At 41.6% G+C, this 19193-nt stretch overlaps 1 protein-coding gene across 6 annotated transcripts in view; it reads left to right on the forward strand.

Moving 5' to 3' along the window:
• The window catches only part of LOC140486420 (interferon alpha/beta receptor 2-like), a 40256-nt gene that overhangs the window by 12024 nt on the left and 9039 nt on the right, over window positions 1–19193 (forward strand). For all 6 annotated transcript variants that reach the window (XR_011962561.1, XR_011962562.1, XR_011962563.1 and 3 more), the window contains 4 exons: window positions 101–324; window positions 898–1076; window positions 4592–4763; window positions 15675–15793. Coding sequence is in view for 3 of the 6 variants with exons in the window: in XM_072585524.1 (XP_072441625.1) it covers window positions 101–324; window positions 898–1076; window positions 4592–4763; window positions 15675–15793 (694 nt within the window). In the remaining 3 variants the exon portion in view is untranslated. The remainder of the gene's footprint in view (window positions 1–100; window positions 325–897; window positions 1077–4591; window positions 4764–15674; window positions 15794–19193) is intronic.

The raw sequence follows: 19193 nt of genomic DNA on the forward strand, positions 1-19193 counted from the left end.
TTGTGTGTAATTATTTGAGACATAATAGGAAAGAACATCTGCAAAGTATTGTTTTGATATGACGCTCTTATTTCAAAATATTTGTTTAAATTTTAAATAGCAAAATTGGTGCAGAAAATGAATCACCGACCATGAACCAAACAGACGATCCAAGTGATTTGTGGCTTGCTGCAGAAAACTGTTCATTGATCTTGAGCCAAACATGTGATCTAACCAATCTCTTCACTGATGTATACGATTCTTATTTTACCCGAGTTAAAGCAGTCACAGAAATGGAAGAATCTGATTGGTCTTATTCAATGGAATTCCAACCCTTTCGAGACAGTAAGCTTACCGTCTATCTTTGCTCTTGGATTGGTACAATATTTCTTGAAGCAATACTTGCTTGAATTATGGTTTGCTCTTTGTTTTTGTCACTCTGCAATTATTTTAAAGTGTAACAAATTCTTCTGTTTTGTCTTACACACATTCTGATTTCTGACTCATTTATAATTTTGTGGCTTGTACTCTTTCTAGACTTGTAGAATCTATAGTGGGGGGAATATTATTCAAATGTACATATCAAATAAATGTGCAAGTTAATTTGAGTGCAAATTAAATTTTACTACTTTTGTTGTTCCCATTTCTTGTTTCTCATAGTGAAGGTGAATGTAACCCCTAAAACTAAGCCAAATTCTAACTTGTTTGATTTAGATTTTAGCTTATTTAAAATAAAAATTGTAGTCAACTTTTAAAACCAATGATTTCGGGTCAATTCATTTCAACAGAACAAAATGCTTCTGGTTTTTTTTCAACTAAAATTCAAAGTTGCTTCCAGTATTAGTTTCTTTTAATAGTCGAATGTTTGTTTGTCAATATTTTTACCTCATTTAATTCAGTTTTATCTTTCTTCTACAGCAAAAATAAGACCAGTTAATATTCAAATCTTTGAAAACCCTCTTGGAGTCCTCAAAATTAATTTTGATTCTCCTGCAACTCCTGCCTGTATTTATAATTTAGGATTAATATCTGTCCTAGATCTCCATGCAACATTGCAGTATCACATTTCAGTGCATAAAAATGGAAAGTTGGAAAAGGTATGGTTTGAAAAGATTGAATAGCATGTTTTAGACCAAGACAATTTGAGAGAAATTACATCCAATACTATGTTGGATAACTGGATAATAGATTTTTTTCACTTCTCTGTTCCAGTTATAAGCATTACCTTGATCACTGGGGAAACCTTTCCATGCAATCATGGAAGTCATAGAAAACTTAATGTCATTGTAAAGAGTCCATTTTGAACTGTCGTCAATTGACCCTTTACTTTTTAAATAATTTGACCTTCTGTGCTACTGGCTTTCCTGTAAGACGGCTTCAAGTTAAATTTTTAAAATTCACAATATCTAAATTTATGGATTTATATGATTGTGCTATTTAAATATGTCATCCTTCATTTCTGTTCTTGGTCAAAAGTTTGTTTACTCACCACTGCACACTGGGGTTTAGAATTCATTTGAGATGTTCAATTCCAGGTTGTAACTACAACCTGTCCTTTTTAACGAGTGGAATTGCTGAAATACCACCGCAGGTGAAGTGGCAGTAGTTCCTTGGTGAATAAACCTGTCCTTGGGATTGAAACACCTTTCCTCCCTGTGCCACTGACACTCCCTGCCACCCAGCCCAGACTGCTGCTGCTTTGCTGAAGTAGAGCTATCTAAACAGACATGCTTGAAGTTGACTTGTAAGGTCCTTCACTATCATGTTGAAGGTATTGAACCAGGCTAGATTAATTGACAGTTTAAAATGTCAGTTTTGTACAATTTTGTTTTTGTATTGTCCCAGGTGATGAACAGTAAGTACTGTAAGGATAAGTTGTGGTACTGTTGGTGAGTGGGGAATCAGCATTCAATAGTATTGCTGTTAGATGAGCCAGTCAACCACAGTCTGACTAGAGGAGAACTATTTTGGTTGTCTTTTTTTTTTCCTCCCTCCAGCGGTGGCTGTGCACTAGTTAGAAGTGCTATCCTTAATGGTGAGGTTGTGAGGCATGTGCCAGAGGGCAACAAATCTTGAATTGCTTTGGTGAGTACTGCAGTAGTCCTCCAGTGCAGTTCAGGATGCGGAACTGTCACTTGAATATCTGTATGGTCTACTAATGCGACTCCAGTCAATGGCATACAGTACCATAATTGCATGAGTAAGGTTCATTAACTTTGGATTTCTTATTTCTGGTACCATAGATGTTTTCACTGCCAGATTGAGTAGATTAGAAAGCCTTTAATCTACAGATATGTGCTGTACTTGACTGGGTAGTCTTGATGGTAAAAACAATGACTGCAGATGCTGAAAACCAAATACTGGATTAGTGGTGCTGGAAGAGCACAGTAGTTCAGGCAGCATCCAACAAGCAGCGAAATCGACGTTTCGGGCAAAAGCCCTTCATCAGGAATAAAGGCAGTGAGCCTGAAGCATGGAGAGATAAGCTAGAGGAGGCTTGATGGGTAGTCTTGATGCCTTGAAGAGCTTTTGCCCGAAGCAATGATTTTCCTGCTCGGATGCTGCCCAACCTGTGCTTTTCCAGCACCACTCTGATCTAAAGTCCTGATGCTTTGCCTGTGTTGTGCTTCCAGACACTCAACTATATAATTAGGCTGGTGCATGTGTTTTGGAGTACAATCTCATCTGATATTAAATAAAGTCTGCCCTTTCAAGAGATGTAAGGTATTCATAGTTCTATTTAAGGAAGAGAACATTGAGAAAGAATCAAATTATTATTAAATACTAAGTGAAGAATGAATGATCGTGATGCTGTATAAAATGTGAAAATTGTAGCTCCACTCTTTGAACAAAACACCAGGTTTGCAAATGGCCTGCTTTTGTAAGGGTGCAAAAATGTAGAGGTTGGGTTTGTGACAAGATTTCAAGGACACCTATAGCCCCTGCACCATTGCATTTTTCAGTCTCCATGTAAACAATACTCTGCCTTTCTGTTCTTTTTGTCAAAAAGGCAATCGCATTCCCCCACCTTTTGACTCCACCTGCCAAATCTAACCACTTGCACCCTTTTGCAGACTCTTTGTAGCCTCCATGCAACTTGTGTTCTGACCTGTTTTTGTATCATTAGCAAGTTTTGGCTACAATGCACTCAGCCCCTTCATTCACGTCATTAATAGTAGATTTGAAACATTTGAGGTCTCAACACTGAATTGTAATTTGCCATCCCAAAAAATCTCTTTCATATTAGTCAGATCTCTGTCCATGTTAAAAGCCTTACTCCCAATCGATTGTAATGCCATTAACTTATCTTGTATAGTAATTCTTTTATGACCCTTTTTTTATTGAATGTTTGGAAATTCAAACATACTACATTGTTGTAGCATTGTGTGCCTTAGAGTCATAGATGTACAGCACGGAAGCAGACCCTTCGGTCCAACTCGTCCATGCTAACCAGTTATCCTAATCTAGTCCCATTTGTGAGCACTTGGCCCATATCCCTCTAAACCCTCCCTATTCATATAACCATCAGATGCCTTTTAAATGCTGTAATTGTACCAACCACCACTACTTCCTTTGGCAGTGTGTTCCATACACCTATCACTGTCAAGAAGCTGCCCCTTAGATCCCTTTTATATCTTTCCCCCTCTCACCCTAAACCTATGCCCTCTAGTTCTGGACCCCCCCCCCCCCACCCCTGGGAAAAGACTTTGTCTATTTATCCTATCCATGCCCCTCATGATTTTATAAACCTCTAAGGTCACCCCTCAGCCTCCGCTCCAGGGAAAACAGCCCCAGTCTATTCAACCTCTCCCTGTAGCTCAGATCCTCTAACTCTGGCAACATCCTTGTAAATCTCTTCTGAACCCTTTCAAGTTTCATAACCTCCTTCTGATAGGAGGGAGACCAGAATTGCATGCAATATTTCAAAAGTGGCCTAGTCAATGTCCTGTACAGCTGCAACATGTCCTCCCAACTCCTATACTCAAATGAGTACCTTGATGAAGGGCTTTTGCCCGCAATGTCGGTTTTCCCGCTCCTCAGGTGCAGCCTGAACTACTGTGCTTTTCCAGCACCCCACTAATCCAGAATCTGGTTTCTAGCATCAGTAGTTATTGTTTTTACACAATACAGGATTCTGACCCAACAACACTGAAGGAATAGCAATATATTGGTATGTGGCCTGGAGGGGAGCCCACAGGTGATGGTGTTACCATGCATCTGCTGGCAGATACCTTCTAGATGCAAGTGGTTTTGATAACTCCTTTAGTTCGTCACGTACAGTGCACCTTTCTGGTAGTGCCTTTCTTTGTAAAGGAAAGGTAAATGAGGTGATTCGAGGAGCTGGTGTTGGGTCCATAAGTGAGTTGGGTTTTCAAAATAAGTTTTCTACCTCCTGTCAGCTTAAGCTTGAATGGAGATGAGAAAATTTCTAAAACTACAATGAATCAGTGCTGCTGATACCTGTACAGAATTAAACTATGACTGCACGCTTAAAAACTGGTGTTCAAACATTTGAATGCAATATTTTGTTAACTTATAAACTTTAGAAAATCTTCTGAGATTAAGTCATCCTGTTGATTTGATTGTAACTCTGATTTGTTTCTTTTAACAGAATAGAGAAGTGTTTGGTAGTACAAGGGACATTAGTGTTAAAGAACAGATTGACAATTTACAACCTAACACGCAATACTGTGTCTCAATAAAAATGTTTTCTTCTGAAGAAGATCACTCTGACCCCGTGGAAACAAAATGTGTACACTCTCAACGTGTGATGAAAAGCAAAGGTGGGGATGATGGCACTAGCCCTCTTGTTTCGTTAAATTGAAGACATTTTCCATTTTTGCCATGTTTTTGTGATTTCATGCAATTTGAGTGCTACTTTGGATTAAAGTTGATGTAAGGTGACTGAAATTTAGGAGTAATTTTAAACTTGCATTCCTGACTAGAAACTGAAATTTAATGGAATGCCAGTTTCATACAGTCTAATATTGCTGTCAATTAACTTCAATTAATAAGTATAAATCAGCATTAGGAGATAACTTGTAATAACTGAACATAATCGGTCTTGTCTCTTGCGTTTGTATGGCAGTTTTCACATTCCCAAGACATCCCAAAGCAGACACTGCAGAAATTCAGTACAGTTGCTTAGTAGATTGTGTAATTTTATTGATATACAGAACCTGGTGAATAGAGTGGGTTTCAGAAGAATTATTAGTACATTCTGTTTGGAAGCATGCAGGTTCACTTTGCTTTCCTTGGTTTGAATGAGAATTTCAATTCCCAGTGACAATTTGTTGAGGTATGGATCCTATTTGCGATTATAAATGAGTTTTGAGGCGCAGTATATAAGTGAACAACAATGTAGGGATGAGGGTGCAGTATTTATTGTGTGCAATATGTGAAGGAAGGTAAATAAGCTTGTTATGCAGTTCAAAATTGGCAGGTATGATGGCTTCATAGAGACACGGCTGCAAGGGGATATGGACGAAGAACTAAATATCCAAGGATACCCCTCCCATTAAGAGAGCAGGCAGATGGACAGGCCAACAAGAGGTGAGGCCATACTGGATTTGGTTCTGGGTAACGAACCAGGCCAGGTGTTAGACTTGGAGGTAGGTGAGCATTTCGGGGACAGTGACCACAACTCGGTGACTTTTACTCTAGTGATGGAGAGGGATAAGTGTGCACTGCAGGGCAGGAGTTATAGCTGGGGGCAGGGAAATTATGATGCGGTGAGGCATGACTTAGGGTGTGTGGACTGGAAAAATAGGCTTCAAGGGAAGGGCACAAATGATATGTGGGGCTTGTTCAAGGAGCAGCTATTGGGTGTCCTTGATAAGTATGTACCAGTCAGGCAGGGAGGAAAGGGTCTTGTGAGGGAGCCGTGGTTTAATAAGGAATTGGAATCCCTTGTAAAAGGGAAGAGGGCGGCCTATGTAAAGATGAGGCGTGAAGGTTCAGTTGGGGCGATTTTGAGAGTTATAAGGTAGCCAGGAAGGATCTAAAGAGAGAGCTAAGAGCAGCGAGAAGGGGACATGAAAAGTCCTTGGTTGGTAGGATTAGGGAAAATCCTAAGGCTTTCTATAGGTATGTCAGGAATAAAAGGATGGCTAGGGTAGGTATCGGTCCAGTCAAGGATAGTAGTGGGAAGTTGTGCGTGGAGGCAGAGGAGATTGGAGAGACACTAAATCAATACTTTTCGTCAGTATTTACTCAGGAACAGGACATTGTTGCTGATGTGAATACTGAGTCACAAGTGATTAGAATGGATGGCTTTGAGGTATGTAGGGAAGAGGTCTGGGGAATACTGGAAAGGTTGAAAATAGATAAGTCCCCTGGGCCTGATGGCATTTATCCTAGGATCCTATGAGAAGCTAGGGAGGAGATAGCGGAGCCATTGGCCTTGATTTTTATGTCGTCGTTGTCTACAGGAATAGTGCCAGAAGACTGGAGGGTAGCGAATGTGGTCCCCTTGTTCAAGAAGGGGAGTAGGGACAGCCCTAGTAACTATAGGCCGGTGAGTCTCACTTCTGTTGTGGGCAAAGTCTTAGAGAGAATTGTAAGGGATAGGATTTATGAACATCTGGATAGGAATAATGTGATCAAGGATAGTCAGCATCGTTTTGTGAAGGGCAGGTCGTGCCTCACAAACCTTATTGAGTTCTTCGAGAAGGTGACCAAGGAAGTGGACGAGGGTAAAGCAGTAGATGTGGTGTATATGGATTTTAGCAAGGCATTCGATAAGGTACTCCATGGTAGGCTACTGCAAAAATTACGGAGGTATGGCATTGAGGGTGCATTAGAGGTTTGGATTAGGAATTGGCTGGCTGGAAGGAGACAGGGTAGTAGTTGATGGTATAGGTTCATCTTGGAGCACAGTTACTAGCGGTGTTCCACAAGGATCTGTTTTGGGACCATTGCTGTCTGTCATTTTTATAAATGACCTGGAGGAGGGGCTTGACTGCTGGGTGAGCAAGTTTGCGGATGATACGAAAGTCGGTGGAGTGGTGGACAGCAAAGAAGGATGTGGCAGGTTACAGCGGGATATAGATAAGTTGCAGAGTTGGGCAGAAAGGTGGCAAATGGAGTTCAATGTAGCTAAGTGTGAAGTCATTCACTTTGGTAGGAGTAATAAGAAGATGGATTACTGGGCTAATGGTAGGCTACTTGGTAGTGTTGATGAGCAGAGGGATCTTGGTGTCCATGTACACAGATCTCTGAAAGTTGCCACCCAGGTAAATAGTGCTGTGAAGAAGGCATATGGCGTACTGGGCTTTATTGGTAGAGGAATTGAGTTCCGGAGTCCTGAGGTAATGTTGCAGTTGTATAAGACTCTGGTGCGGCCTTATCTGGAGTATTGTGTACAGTTCTGGTCGCCATACTATAGGAAGGATGTGGAGGCACTGGAACGGGTGCAGAGGAGGTTTACCAGGATGTTGCCTGGTATGGTAGGAAGATCGTATGAGGAAAGGCTGACGCACTTGGGGCTTTTCTCATTGGAGAAAAGAAGGTTTAGGGGAGATTTGATAGAGGTGTACAAGATGATTAGGGGTTTAGATAGGGTTGACAGTGAGAACCTTTTTCCGTGTATGGAGTCAGCTGTTACTAGGGGACACAGCTTTAAGGGGAGGTTGGTATAGGACAGATGTTAGGGGTAGATTCTTTACTCAGCAAGTTGTGAGTTCATGGAATGCCCTGCTAGGGGTGGACTCTCCCTCTTTATGGTCATTCAAGCGGGCATTGGATAAGCATATGGAGGTTATTGGGCTAGTGTAGGTTAGGTAGGCTTCAGTCGGCGCAACATCGAGGGCCGAAGGGCCTGTACTCGCTGTATTTTTCTATGTTCCAAACCCATTACCACTGCCTCTAGGGAAACAAATACATGGTGAAAACCATCACCTGTAGGTTCCCCTCCAAGTTGATCACCATCCTGACTTGGAAATTTATTCTGAGAAAGTGATTGCAGATGCTGGAGATCAGAGTTGAGTGTATGGCGCTTGAAAAGCGCAGCAGGTCAGGCAGCGTCCAAGAAGCAGATGAGTCGACATTTTGGGGAAGGGCTGTTGCCCAAAACATTGATTATTCTGCTCCTTATATGCTGCTTGACCTGCTGTGCTTTTCTAGCACCGTGCTCCCAACTTGTAAATATATCGCCAGTCATAGAGATGTACAGCACGGAAACAGACCCTTTGGTCCAACTTGTCCATGTCCACCAGATATCACAACCTAATCTAGTCCCACTTGCCAGCACTCAGCCCATGTCCCTTCAAACCATTCCTATTCATCTCCCTATCCAAATGCCTTTTAAGTTGCAATTGTACAAGCTGCCTCCATTTCCTCTAGCAGCTCATTCCATACATGTACCACCCTTTGTGTGAAAACATTGCCCCTTTTGGTCTCTTATATCTTTCCCTTCTCACCCTAAACCTATGCCATCTAATTCTGGACTCCCTCTTTTCTCCCCCACCCCAGGGAAAATACCTTATTTACTTACCCTATCCATGCCCTTCATGATTTTATAAACCTCCTAAGGTCACCCCTCACTCCAGGGAAAACAGCCCCAGCCTATTTAATCTCGGAAATTCTCCAGCCCTGGCAACATCCTTGTAAATCTTCTCTGAACCTTTTCAAGTTTCACAACATCCTTCTGATAAGGAGACCAGAATTGCATGCAATATTCCAAAAGTGGCCTAACCAATATCCTGTACAGACACAATATGACCTCCCAACTCCTTTATACTCTGACCAATAAAGGGAAGCATCTGGGGCGGCACGGTGGCTCAATGGTTTGCTCTGCGCAGCCTCACAGCACCAGCGTCCCAGGTTCTATTCCAGCCTTGGGTGACTGCCTGTGTGGAGTTGGCACATTCTCCCCATGTCTGCGTGGGTTTCCTTTGGGTACTCTAGTTTCCTCCCACAATCCAAAGATGTGCAGGTCAGGTGAATTGGCCATGCCAAATTGTCCCTAGTGTTAAGTGCATCAGTCAGAGGGAAATGGGTCTGGATGGGTTACTATTCGGAGGGTCAAAGGGCCTGATTCCACACTGTAGGGAACCTAATCTAATACTGAACGCTGCCTTCACTATCCTATCTACCTGTGACTCCACTTTCAAGGAGCTATGAACCTGCACTCCAAGGTCTCTTGTTCAGCAACACTCCCTCTGACCTTTTTAAGTGTATAAGTCCTGCTCTGATTTTGTTTTCCTAAAATGCGCCATCTCACATTTATCTAAATTAAACTCCATCTGGGATGATCCAGCCCATTGACCCATCTGATCAAGGTCCCGCTATACTCTGAGGTAACCGCCTTTGCTGTTCACTACGCCTCCAATTTTGGTGTCATCTGCAAACTTACTCAATATACCTGCTATGTTCACATCCAAATTCTTCATAAATGATGAAAAGTAGTGGATGCAGCACTGGTCCTTGTGGCACTCCAATGGTCACAGGCCTCCAGTCTGAAAATCAAACCATCCATCACTACCCTCTGTTTTCTACCTTCAAGCCAGTTCTGTATCCAAATGACTATTGCTCCTTGTATTCAATGAGATCTAACCTTGCTAACCAGTCTCCTGTGGAGAACCTTGTTGAAAGCCTTACTGAAGTCTATAGATCACATCGCCCGTTCTGCCCTCATCAATCCACTGTTACTGGATTAGTGGTGCTGGAAGAGCACAGCAGCTCAGGCAGCATCCAACGAGCAGCAAAATCGACGTTTCGGGCAAAAGCCCTTCATCAGGAATTGCCCGAAACGTCGATTTCGCTGCTCGTTTGATGCTGCCTGAACTGCTGTGCTCTTCCAGCACCACTAATCCAGCATTTGGTTTTCAGCATCTGCAGTCATTGTTTTTACCTTGTTGATTTTAATCCACTATGTTACTACTTCAAAAAAAACTCCAGTTCATGAGGCAAGATTTCCAATGTACAAAGCAATGTTGACTATTCTTAATCAGTCCTTGCCTTTCCAAATATGTGTAAAATCCTGTCCCTCAGGATTCCTTCCAACAATCTGCCCACCACTGATGTAAAGATCACTGGTTTATAGTTCCCTGGCTTTTCCTTACCACCTTTCTTAAATAATGGCACCACGTTAGCTAACCTCCAGTCTTCTGGTACCTCACCTGTGACTATCGATGATACAAATATCTCAGCAGGAGGCCCAGCAATCACTTCTCTAGCTTCCCACAGAGTTCTCGGGTACACCTGATCAGGTCCTGGGGATTTTATCCACCTTTGTTTCAAGACATCCAGAACTTCCTCCTCTGTAATATATGGGCATCTTCAAGATGTCATATTCTATATATTGTGTATCTTCCATGTCCTCAACAGTAAACACTGATGCAAAATACACATTTAATATCTTCCCCCATCTCCTGTGACTCCACACAAAGGCCACCTTGCTGATCTTTGAAGGTTCTATTCTCTTCCTAGTTACCATTTTGTCCTTAAATGTATTTGTAAAAACCCTTTGGATTCTCCTTAACCCCATTTGCCAAAGCTATCTCGCATCTGCTTTTTGCCCTCCTGATTTCCCTCCTAAGTATGCTCGTCCTGCCTTATACTCTAAAGATTCACTCAATCTATCTTGTCTATACCTGACACATGCTTCGTTTTGTTTTCTTAACCAAGCTCTCAATTTCTCTAGTCCTCCAGCATTCCCTCCACCTACCAGCCTTTTCTTTCACCCTAACTGGAATATACTGTCTCTGGATTCTAGTTAACTCATTTCTGAAGGCTTCACATTTTTCAGCCGTCCCTTACTTGCAAACATCTGCATCCAATTAGCTTTTGAAAGTTCTTGTCTAATACCATCAAAGTTAGCCCTCCTCCAATTTAGAACTTCAACTTTTAAATCTGGTCTGTCCTTCTCCATCACTATTTTAAAACATATAGAATTATGGTCACTGGCCCCAAAGTGCTCCCGCACTGACACTTCAGTCACCCTGCCCTGCTTATTTCTTAAAATAAGGTCAAGTTTTGCATCATCTTTAATAGGTACATCCACATACTGGCTCAAATTTTTCTTGTACGCAATTAACAAATTCCTTTTCCATCTAAACCTTTAACACTGTGGCGATCTCAGTCTATGTTTGGAAAGTTTAAATTCCCCTACCATAAACACCCTATTATTCATTACAGATCACTGAAATCTCCTTACAAATTTGTTTCTCAATTTCCTGTTGACTAGGGAGTCTATAATACAATTCCAGTAAGGTGACCATTCCTTTTTTTATTTCTCAGTTCCACCAAATACTCCCAGACATGCATCCAGAGAAGTTATCCTCCCCCAGTACAGCTATAATGCTACCCCTTATCAAAAACTCCACTCCCGCTTGCCTCCCTCTCTATCCTTCCTATAGCATTTGAATTCTAGAACATTAAGCTGCCAGTCCTGTCCATCCCTGAGCCAGTTTCTGTAATTGCTGTGATATCCCAGTCCCATGTTCCTAACCATGCCCTGAGTTCATCTGCCTTCCCTGTTAGGTCCCTTGCATTGAAATAAATAGTTTAATTTATCAGTCCTACATCATTCTCTGCTTTTGTCCTTGTCTGCCCTGAGTGCTTGACTCACTACTTTTCTCAACTTTACTAGTCTCAGATTGACTTTTTTTTCCTCACTATCTCTCTGGGTTCCCCCCTCCCCACCTTAATTTAAATCCTCCCGAACAGCTCTAGCAATACTCCCTGCCAGTATATTAGTTCCCTTCCAACTCGGTTGCAATCCACCCTTGTAGGGATCACTTCCACCCCCAGCAGAGATTCCAACGATCTAAAAATGTGAATCATTCTCCCATATACCAGCTCTTCAGCCATGCATACTTCTGCTCTATCCTCCTCTTCCCACCCTCACTAGCTCGCAGCACCGGGAGTAATCCAGATATTACTACTTTCGAGGATCTCTATTTTACATTCCTGCCTAACTTTCTATATTCTCCCTTCACAATCTCATCTTTTTCCCTTCCTCTGGACCCAATGACAATGTGTACAGTGACCTCCTGCTGGTCCCTGTACCTTTTGCGCACATTCTGCACCCTCTGAGACCTCCTTGATCCTGCCACCAGGGAGACAATACACCATTCTGACTTTTCCCTGCTGGCTACAGAAACGCCTGTCTGTGCCTCTGACTAGAGTCCCCGAACACAATAGGTCACTTGGAACCTGATGCACCCCTCATTTAATTAGAGCCAGTCTTGATATCAGCAATATAGTCATTCATGCTACGTTCCCCTGAGAATCCATCCCCTACATTTTCCAAAACCGTATATTTGTTTGAAATGGAGATAGCTACAGAAGACTCCTGCCTATCTCTTACCTTTCCTGGAGTTAACTCATCTATGTGACTGTATCTGCAGCTTTTCTTCCTTCCTATAACTGCCACCCATCACACTTCCTTGCTCTTTTAAATTCCTCATTGCCTCTAATTGTGGCTCCAACCAATACATTCGATCTGATAGGATTTGCAGCAAGTGGTATTTGTTGCAGATATAATCCTCAGTAACATGTAAACTCTCCCTAAACTACCACCTGCTACAAGAGCATATCACTCTACTAAAGGCCATTTTTGCTTCCAATCTACAGACCCAGAAAATAGCAGTTGTATTCCTCCACAAAACACTGCTTCAGACCAGCTTAATACTTATAACTTCAGAGGCATATCTCAATAAAATATATCAAAAAGAACTTGTGTTTCTGTGTTGTGACCTCTTCCAAACAGAATCCTCCAAGATCAGTTGTGAATTTCACTGTTTCAGTTTTCCTGGACACACTCCAATGTCCAGCAATGCATGAATTCAAACAGCAAAGGCATTAATAGCGCAGGTTCACTAAGTCAGTTAGCAGTGTAGGTTCCTTCCTTCCGTCCGTCATGACTCTTGTTGCACTCAAGTTCCGGAACAATGCAACATATAAAACAGTATTTGCTACTCCTGGCGTTTGGGGAAGCCATCTCCAACACCTAAAATACCTCAAAAACCTGGAGTGTCTTAGGAGTTCCAGGAATTTTAGTCAATGATGGCATTGGAATACACTTACACCCCAAGGACTGCAATGATTCAAGAAAGCTGCTCAGCACCACTACCTTCAGGACAGTTCAAAGATAGGTCATAAACACTGATAATGCTCTAATTTTTAAAATTAGAACATAGGAAATGCAGTAGCCATCACCCCAAAAGCTCCCACAAGTAGCTATAGGGTTTTCTTTAAGTCAATTTGTTCAGGGATATTATGACACATCTGGACCAGGTAGGACTTGAACCCAGGCCTCTTGGCTCAGAGGTGAGGTTACTACTACAGCACAAGTCTTGCAAAGCAGTTGTATACTGATCAGGATGCCTTTTTTTTTGGTGTTGCTTGAGGAATGATTAGTGACTAAAAGATCCACTAATTCCTTTCCTTCCTCCCCCTCCCCACCAGCTTTTGCCCATGAGGCTACTAATTCCATTATAGGAACAGGTGAAAGCCATTATGCTACTCAAGCTTGCTCCACCATTGGTCCATGCCTGATCTTGCACTCAAGTACACTTTCCTGTCATTTTTCTGTAACCCTTCATTACCCTACTGATCAACAATCTATCTATCTCAGCCTCCAGTATATACAAGAACTCTGTCCCAACAGTTCTGTTTCATGGAGTTCAAAACAGACTCCACCTAAAGCAGTTCCTTCTCATCTTAGTCTTACATTGACGTCCCTTTATCTTGAGGCGATGCCCTCTGGTCCTAGACTCCCCATGAGGGGAAATGTACTCAGCATTTGCCCTGTCAAACTCCTTAAGAATCTTTCACATTTCAATGTGATCATCTCTCATTCTAAATTCCAATGTTAACTTTCTTTACAAGACAATCCCTCCATACTGGGGATCATCCTAGTGAGCTTTCTCTGAACTGAATACAATAAAATAATATTTCCTTTAAGGCGACCCACTCTTCTACTTGAACAGCCTTGAAATAAGGCCCAACATTCCATGAGTCTTCCTAATTACTTGCTGCACCTATGTACTAGCTTTGTGTTTTCTGTATAAGTCCACTGGAATTGCTTTATGCTGTAGGTTTCTATAGTTTTCTCCATTTAAATAATGCACTGTTCTCATTCCAAAATAAACAGTTCACCTTTTCCCACATTAAACTCCATTTGGTAACTTTTTTTTGCCCACTTATTTCACCTATTGCAGTCATTGTTTGGTCCACAACTTCAAAATTGTAATCCTTTTTTACACAGGTACAATTGTCCTAAAACTGCCCTTGATAGGTTTCATGATATTCCTCTGTCCAAAATATCCATTCTCTATGCTCTGTCTTCTACCTGTTGACTTGATAAATAGCCAAGTTATCTACCCCGTTAACCCCCGCTTTCTGCGTGCCCCCCCCCCCCCCCCCAAAAAAAAACTTCCATTTTTCAACTAAATCCTTTTAAAGTCTCTATACACTATGGCAGTGCACTAGCTTTAATTTTCTCCTTTTATTGAAGATCTCCAGTTGGTTAGTCTGGCTTTTTTTTTCTACTAAATCTGTGCTAGCTATAATTTGCTAATCCTTGCTTCTCCAAGTAAATATTTTATCCCTGAATCTGGTTTCTTGTAATTTTCTCACCACTGGTGTCAAATGACTGTGGCAATGACAAACCGGAACCTTGTATCATTTGAAACAGCACTTAGTTCTACTGGTCCTATTCTAATACTTTTCTAATCTGTATTGCTCAGGGGTTCACAAAGCTTATGGTTGAGAACCTGAGGTTGGGGCAAGTACAAAGACCGGGTTAATCTCCTTTGTGGTGTTTGCAAGTAAGCTTTGATACTATAATTGGTCAAGCAATGTTAAGCTGAAATCCCATTAGTTTAGCCAGATGCTTTTTCAACCTGTGTAAATGTCCGTCTTCAAAGAAACGCCTATTCCTGGCCGTGCAATTTAGGTGGTCACAATTGACACAGTTTTGCATTAAAAACAGATTTCCCAAAAAAGACAGCCAAATAATTGGTATGAATAGGCTGATGTGCTAAACAATATTTGGCTAAGTTTTCATATGACTTAGGAATATCATTATTGGTGACTATGTTTGATACATTTTAATAAAAGTTAAAATAATAAAAGATTATCTTAGAAACAAGCAATTCAGGGGGAAAAAGATTCCTTTACCTCATGAGTGCTAATTTATATGAAATTCTCTACTGCCCAGAAATAATTGAAGCAAATTTCATAAATACTATTAAGGGGAAGTTAGATAACCATGAAAGAATGGAATATCTAATAGATTTAGATGAGAACCTAGGAGGTGGCTTGAGTGGATCATGAGCACCAGCAAGGGCAGGTTGGACCAAGGAGCCTGTTTCTGTACTAAGTAATAAAATCTGGAAAAACTCAGCAAGTCAGGCAGCATCTTTTTGAGAAAGAGTTCAGTTTTCAGTTTGACCATTTCAGTAGATGTTCTGAAACATTAACTATTATAGTCAGACTTCCAGCTATTTCTGCATCTGTATGGCCTGTTTCTGTCATCTGTATCCGATGCCATATTAGGATACAAATATTAGTGTGGACTGAACAAATTTTTAGAAACTGTGCTAAATTTAACTTGAGTAAAGATTATTTTTGCTGGGTTTAAATCTAGAAGTGAGGTGGTTTACTGGATTTAATTTGGGTAATCCAAAGAATGGGGGGCAAACTGGCACAAAGGAATGCTTCTGATGTATCCTATTCTTTTGCAGCTCCTCAGATTCTGATAGCACTTATAACCATCTTGGTGTTTGGCTTGGCCATTATCAGCATTGTACTATACAAAGGAGGTTTTCTTGGTCTTTTGAATAAATATGGTCCACAAGCTCTGGTATGTAAATTTTCACTCAAATTATCAAACTGTTGTTTTCAGTGCTCAATTAAAGTTATGGGATCTCCAAGATTTTTCTGTTTAAAGTTTGCACACAACTTCTAAAGATGCATGTACAGTTTTAGCAGAAGTTCAGTCCTTTTTGCACTGGAAAGGGTAGCATTCCTCTCTTCAGATAATTTTGAACTTTAACTTTGTCTTCAAGATGCCTAGTTTCTATTTCCTGATGCACTTGCTAATTCTCATTGGTACGTGTGCTAATCAAGACAGTTAAAGATGTTATGCCAGCTAAATTTGAAACCATGAATAAATGACAAGTAATGCTGTGCATTAGAGAGACCAGCTAAAAATGAGAGATCATGTAGCTTACAAAAGATGCTTTATCTATGGCTCCATTTGCAGTCTGGTTAGCCAGTTGGGAACCTGAACTGCAGATCAGATAGAATAGGTAGTGAACAGTCAGATACAGTGTGCAGAGAGCCTATGAGGAAGGATAGGCCCTTGAAAGGGGAAAGGTGCGGTCAGTGTGATGGATTGAAGTGTCTATTTTAATGCTAGAAGTATCAGGAATAAGGGTGACAAACTCAGTGTGGATCAGTGCTTGGAGCTGTGTGGCCATTATGGAGACTTGGATATCACCAGGGGCAGGCATGATTGTTGGGTATTCAAAGGTTTAGACCTTTCAAAAGGAATGGGGGTGAATGTGAATAATTGCTAATCAGGGATAGTATCACAGCTGCAGAAAGGGTGCTCATTGAGGATGATTTGTCTACAGTCAATATAGGTGGAAGTCAAACAGGAAAGGGGCAGTCAATTTATCTGGAGTTTTCTACATCTTCTCCCCTCCCCTCTTCTCTTTCCCCCCCCCCCCCCCCCCGCCCCGCCCCGCCCCGCCTGAGCAACAGACATGGAGGAGCAGATTGGGAGGCAGGTTTTGGAAATGTGTAGCAGTAACAGGATTGTTGTCATGGCTGACTTTAACTTCCCTAATATCGACTGGACCCTATTTAATTTGAATAGTTTGGATGGAGCAGTTTTTGTCAGGTGTATCCAGGAAGGGTTCCTGACGCAATATCTAGGTTGGCTGACTAGAGGGGAGGCCATATTAGATTCGGTGCTTGGCAATGAACCATGGCAGATGTCCGATCTCGAGCATTTTAGTGATCACCACTCCACGACAGAAATGTGGAGATTGTTTAGGAAACATCTGATAGTGCTGGACAGCTTTGTCCCACCAAAGCAAGGAAGGTATGGTAGGTTGACAGACCCTTGGGTGATAAGGGATATGGAACATCTCTTCAAGAGGAAGAAGGAAGCTTACTTGAGGTTGAGGAGCCAAGGATCAGACAGGGCTCTAGAGGATTACAAAGTAGCCAGGAAGGAACTGAAGAATGGACTTACGAGAGCTTGAAAGGGGCACGACAACATTTTAGTGGATAGGATTAAAAAAAAACCCTAAGGTGTTCCTCATTTATGTGAGGAACAAGAAGACAGCCAAGGTGAGGCTAGGGCCGATCAGGGATCGTGGAGGGAGCTTGCACCTGGAGTTGGAGGAAGTGGTTGAGGTCCTTACTGAATACTTTGTTTCAGTTTTCAGTACTGAGAGGGACCTTGATGTTTGAGGACAGTGTTAAACAGACTGATATGCTAGAACAGGTGGTAGTTAGGAATGAGTGTGTTCTGAAAATTTTGAAAAATCTAAGGATAGACTGATCCTATTGGGCCAGATGGGAGGGTGCGAAATGTTATTTCCTTCAAGAAAGGGAATAGGGATAATCATGGGGATTACAGACAAGTCAGTATTACCTCTGTGGTGTGCGACGTATTGGAGAGGATTCTGAGACAGGATTTGAGTACTTGGAAAATCGTAGTTTGATTAGAGATAGTCAGCATGGTTTTGAGAGTCAGGTCATGCCTCGCAAACCTTATTGAAATCTTTGAGAATGTGACAAAACACTTCGTAGGTAGAGCAGTGGATGTGGTGGACATGGATTTTAGCAAGGCATTTAATGTTCCCCATGGTAGTCTCACTCAGAAAATAAGGAGGCATGGGATACAGGAAAGCAGTCTGTCTGTCTATATACAGAATATGCTGGCCCGTAGAATACAAGAGGGTGTTGGTAGATGGAAAGTATTTAGCCTGGAGCTTGGTGACCATGTGGTGTTCCACAGGAATCTGGTCTGGGACCTCTACTGATTTTTCTAAATGCCTTGGATGAGGAAGTGGAAGGTGGCAAACTTACTAACCCCAATGACACAAAGACTGGTGGAGTTGTGGATAGTGTGGAGGACTGTTTTAAGTTGCATCGAGACATTTGACAGTGTGTAGAACAATGTGGAAAAGTATGAAGTGATTCACTTTAAAAGTTGAATTTGAATGTAGGGTTAAATGCAGGATTCTTGGCAGTGTGGAGGAACAGAGGGACCTTGGGGGTCCATGTCCGTAGATCCCTCAAAGTTGCCGCCCAGGTTGATAAGGTTGTTAAGAAGCTGTATGGTGTGTTGGCTTTCACCAGCAAGGTGATTAAATTTAAGAGCTGCAAGGTTATGCTGCAGCTCAAGAGCCCTAGTTAGACCACACTTGAAATATTGTCCTCCGTTCTGGTCACCTCACTATAGGAAAGATGTGGAAGCTTTTGAAGGAATGCAGAGGAGATTTACCAGGATGCTGCCTGGACTGGAGGGCATGTCTTGTGAAGAAACATTGAGGGAGCTAGGGCTTTTCTCATTGGAGTGAAGAACGATGAGCAGTGACTTGATAGAAGTATGCCTCTCAACATCTAGTATAGGTAGAGTGGATAGCCAGAGACTTTTGGTATGTAGGTTAGTCTGATCTTAGTTGGATCGAAAGCCAGCACAACATCAACGGCTGAAGGGCCTGTACTGTGCTGTACTGTTCTTTGTTCTAAAAGTGTGTTGTTCATAATAGCAAATGAGAATAAAGCTACATATTAAAATGGGATTGATCTTTGCATAAAGAGGTAAAGGTGTTGAATGTCATGACTCTTTAAATATCCTATCTTGTTCATGCTATTTTTAAATTGCACCAGAATGGCAGTAGTTTAATGATTTATTAAAACTTATGGTCTGGAAAGACTATGGTGACACACCAAACTCATTTTGTTTTTAATGACTATATTTCAATGAAGTGTAGATGTTCAATATCCCCAGGCCACCCTCTTTATAATCTTAGTTGGAATACTTCCTTTAGTGGATAAATGTACCAAGTGGTGTGCCGTGTTATCATACAATCAGAAGGGGGCCAACGTTGACCTTCCCTCATTTGTGATGAACTTGACCTGATGTGCCAAATAGTCCTAAGGTTACTCTAATTGATGCACCAAGTGTAAGAATCTAACATTCTAGTTTCTGTGCAAATGTATTCATTTTCAGCAAACTT

This window comes from Chiloscyllium punctatum, chromosome 15, assembly GCF_047496795.1.
Source record: "Chiloscyllium punctatum isolate Juve2018m chromosome 15, sChiPun1.3, whole genome shotgun sequence".
Lineage (NCBI taxonomy): Eukaryota > Metazoa > Chordata > Chondrichthyes > Orectolobiformes > Hemiscylliidae > Chiloscyllium > Chiloscyllium punctatum.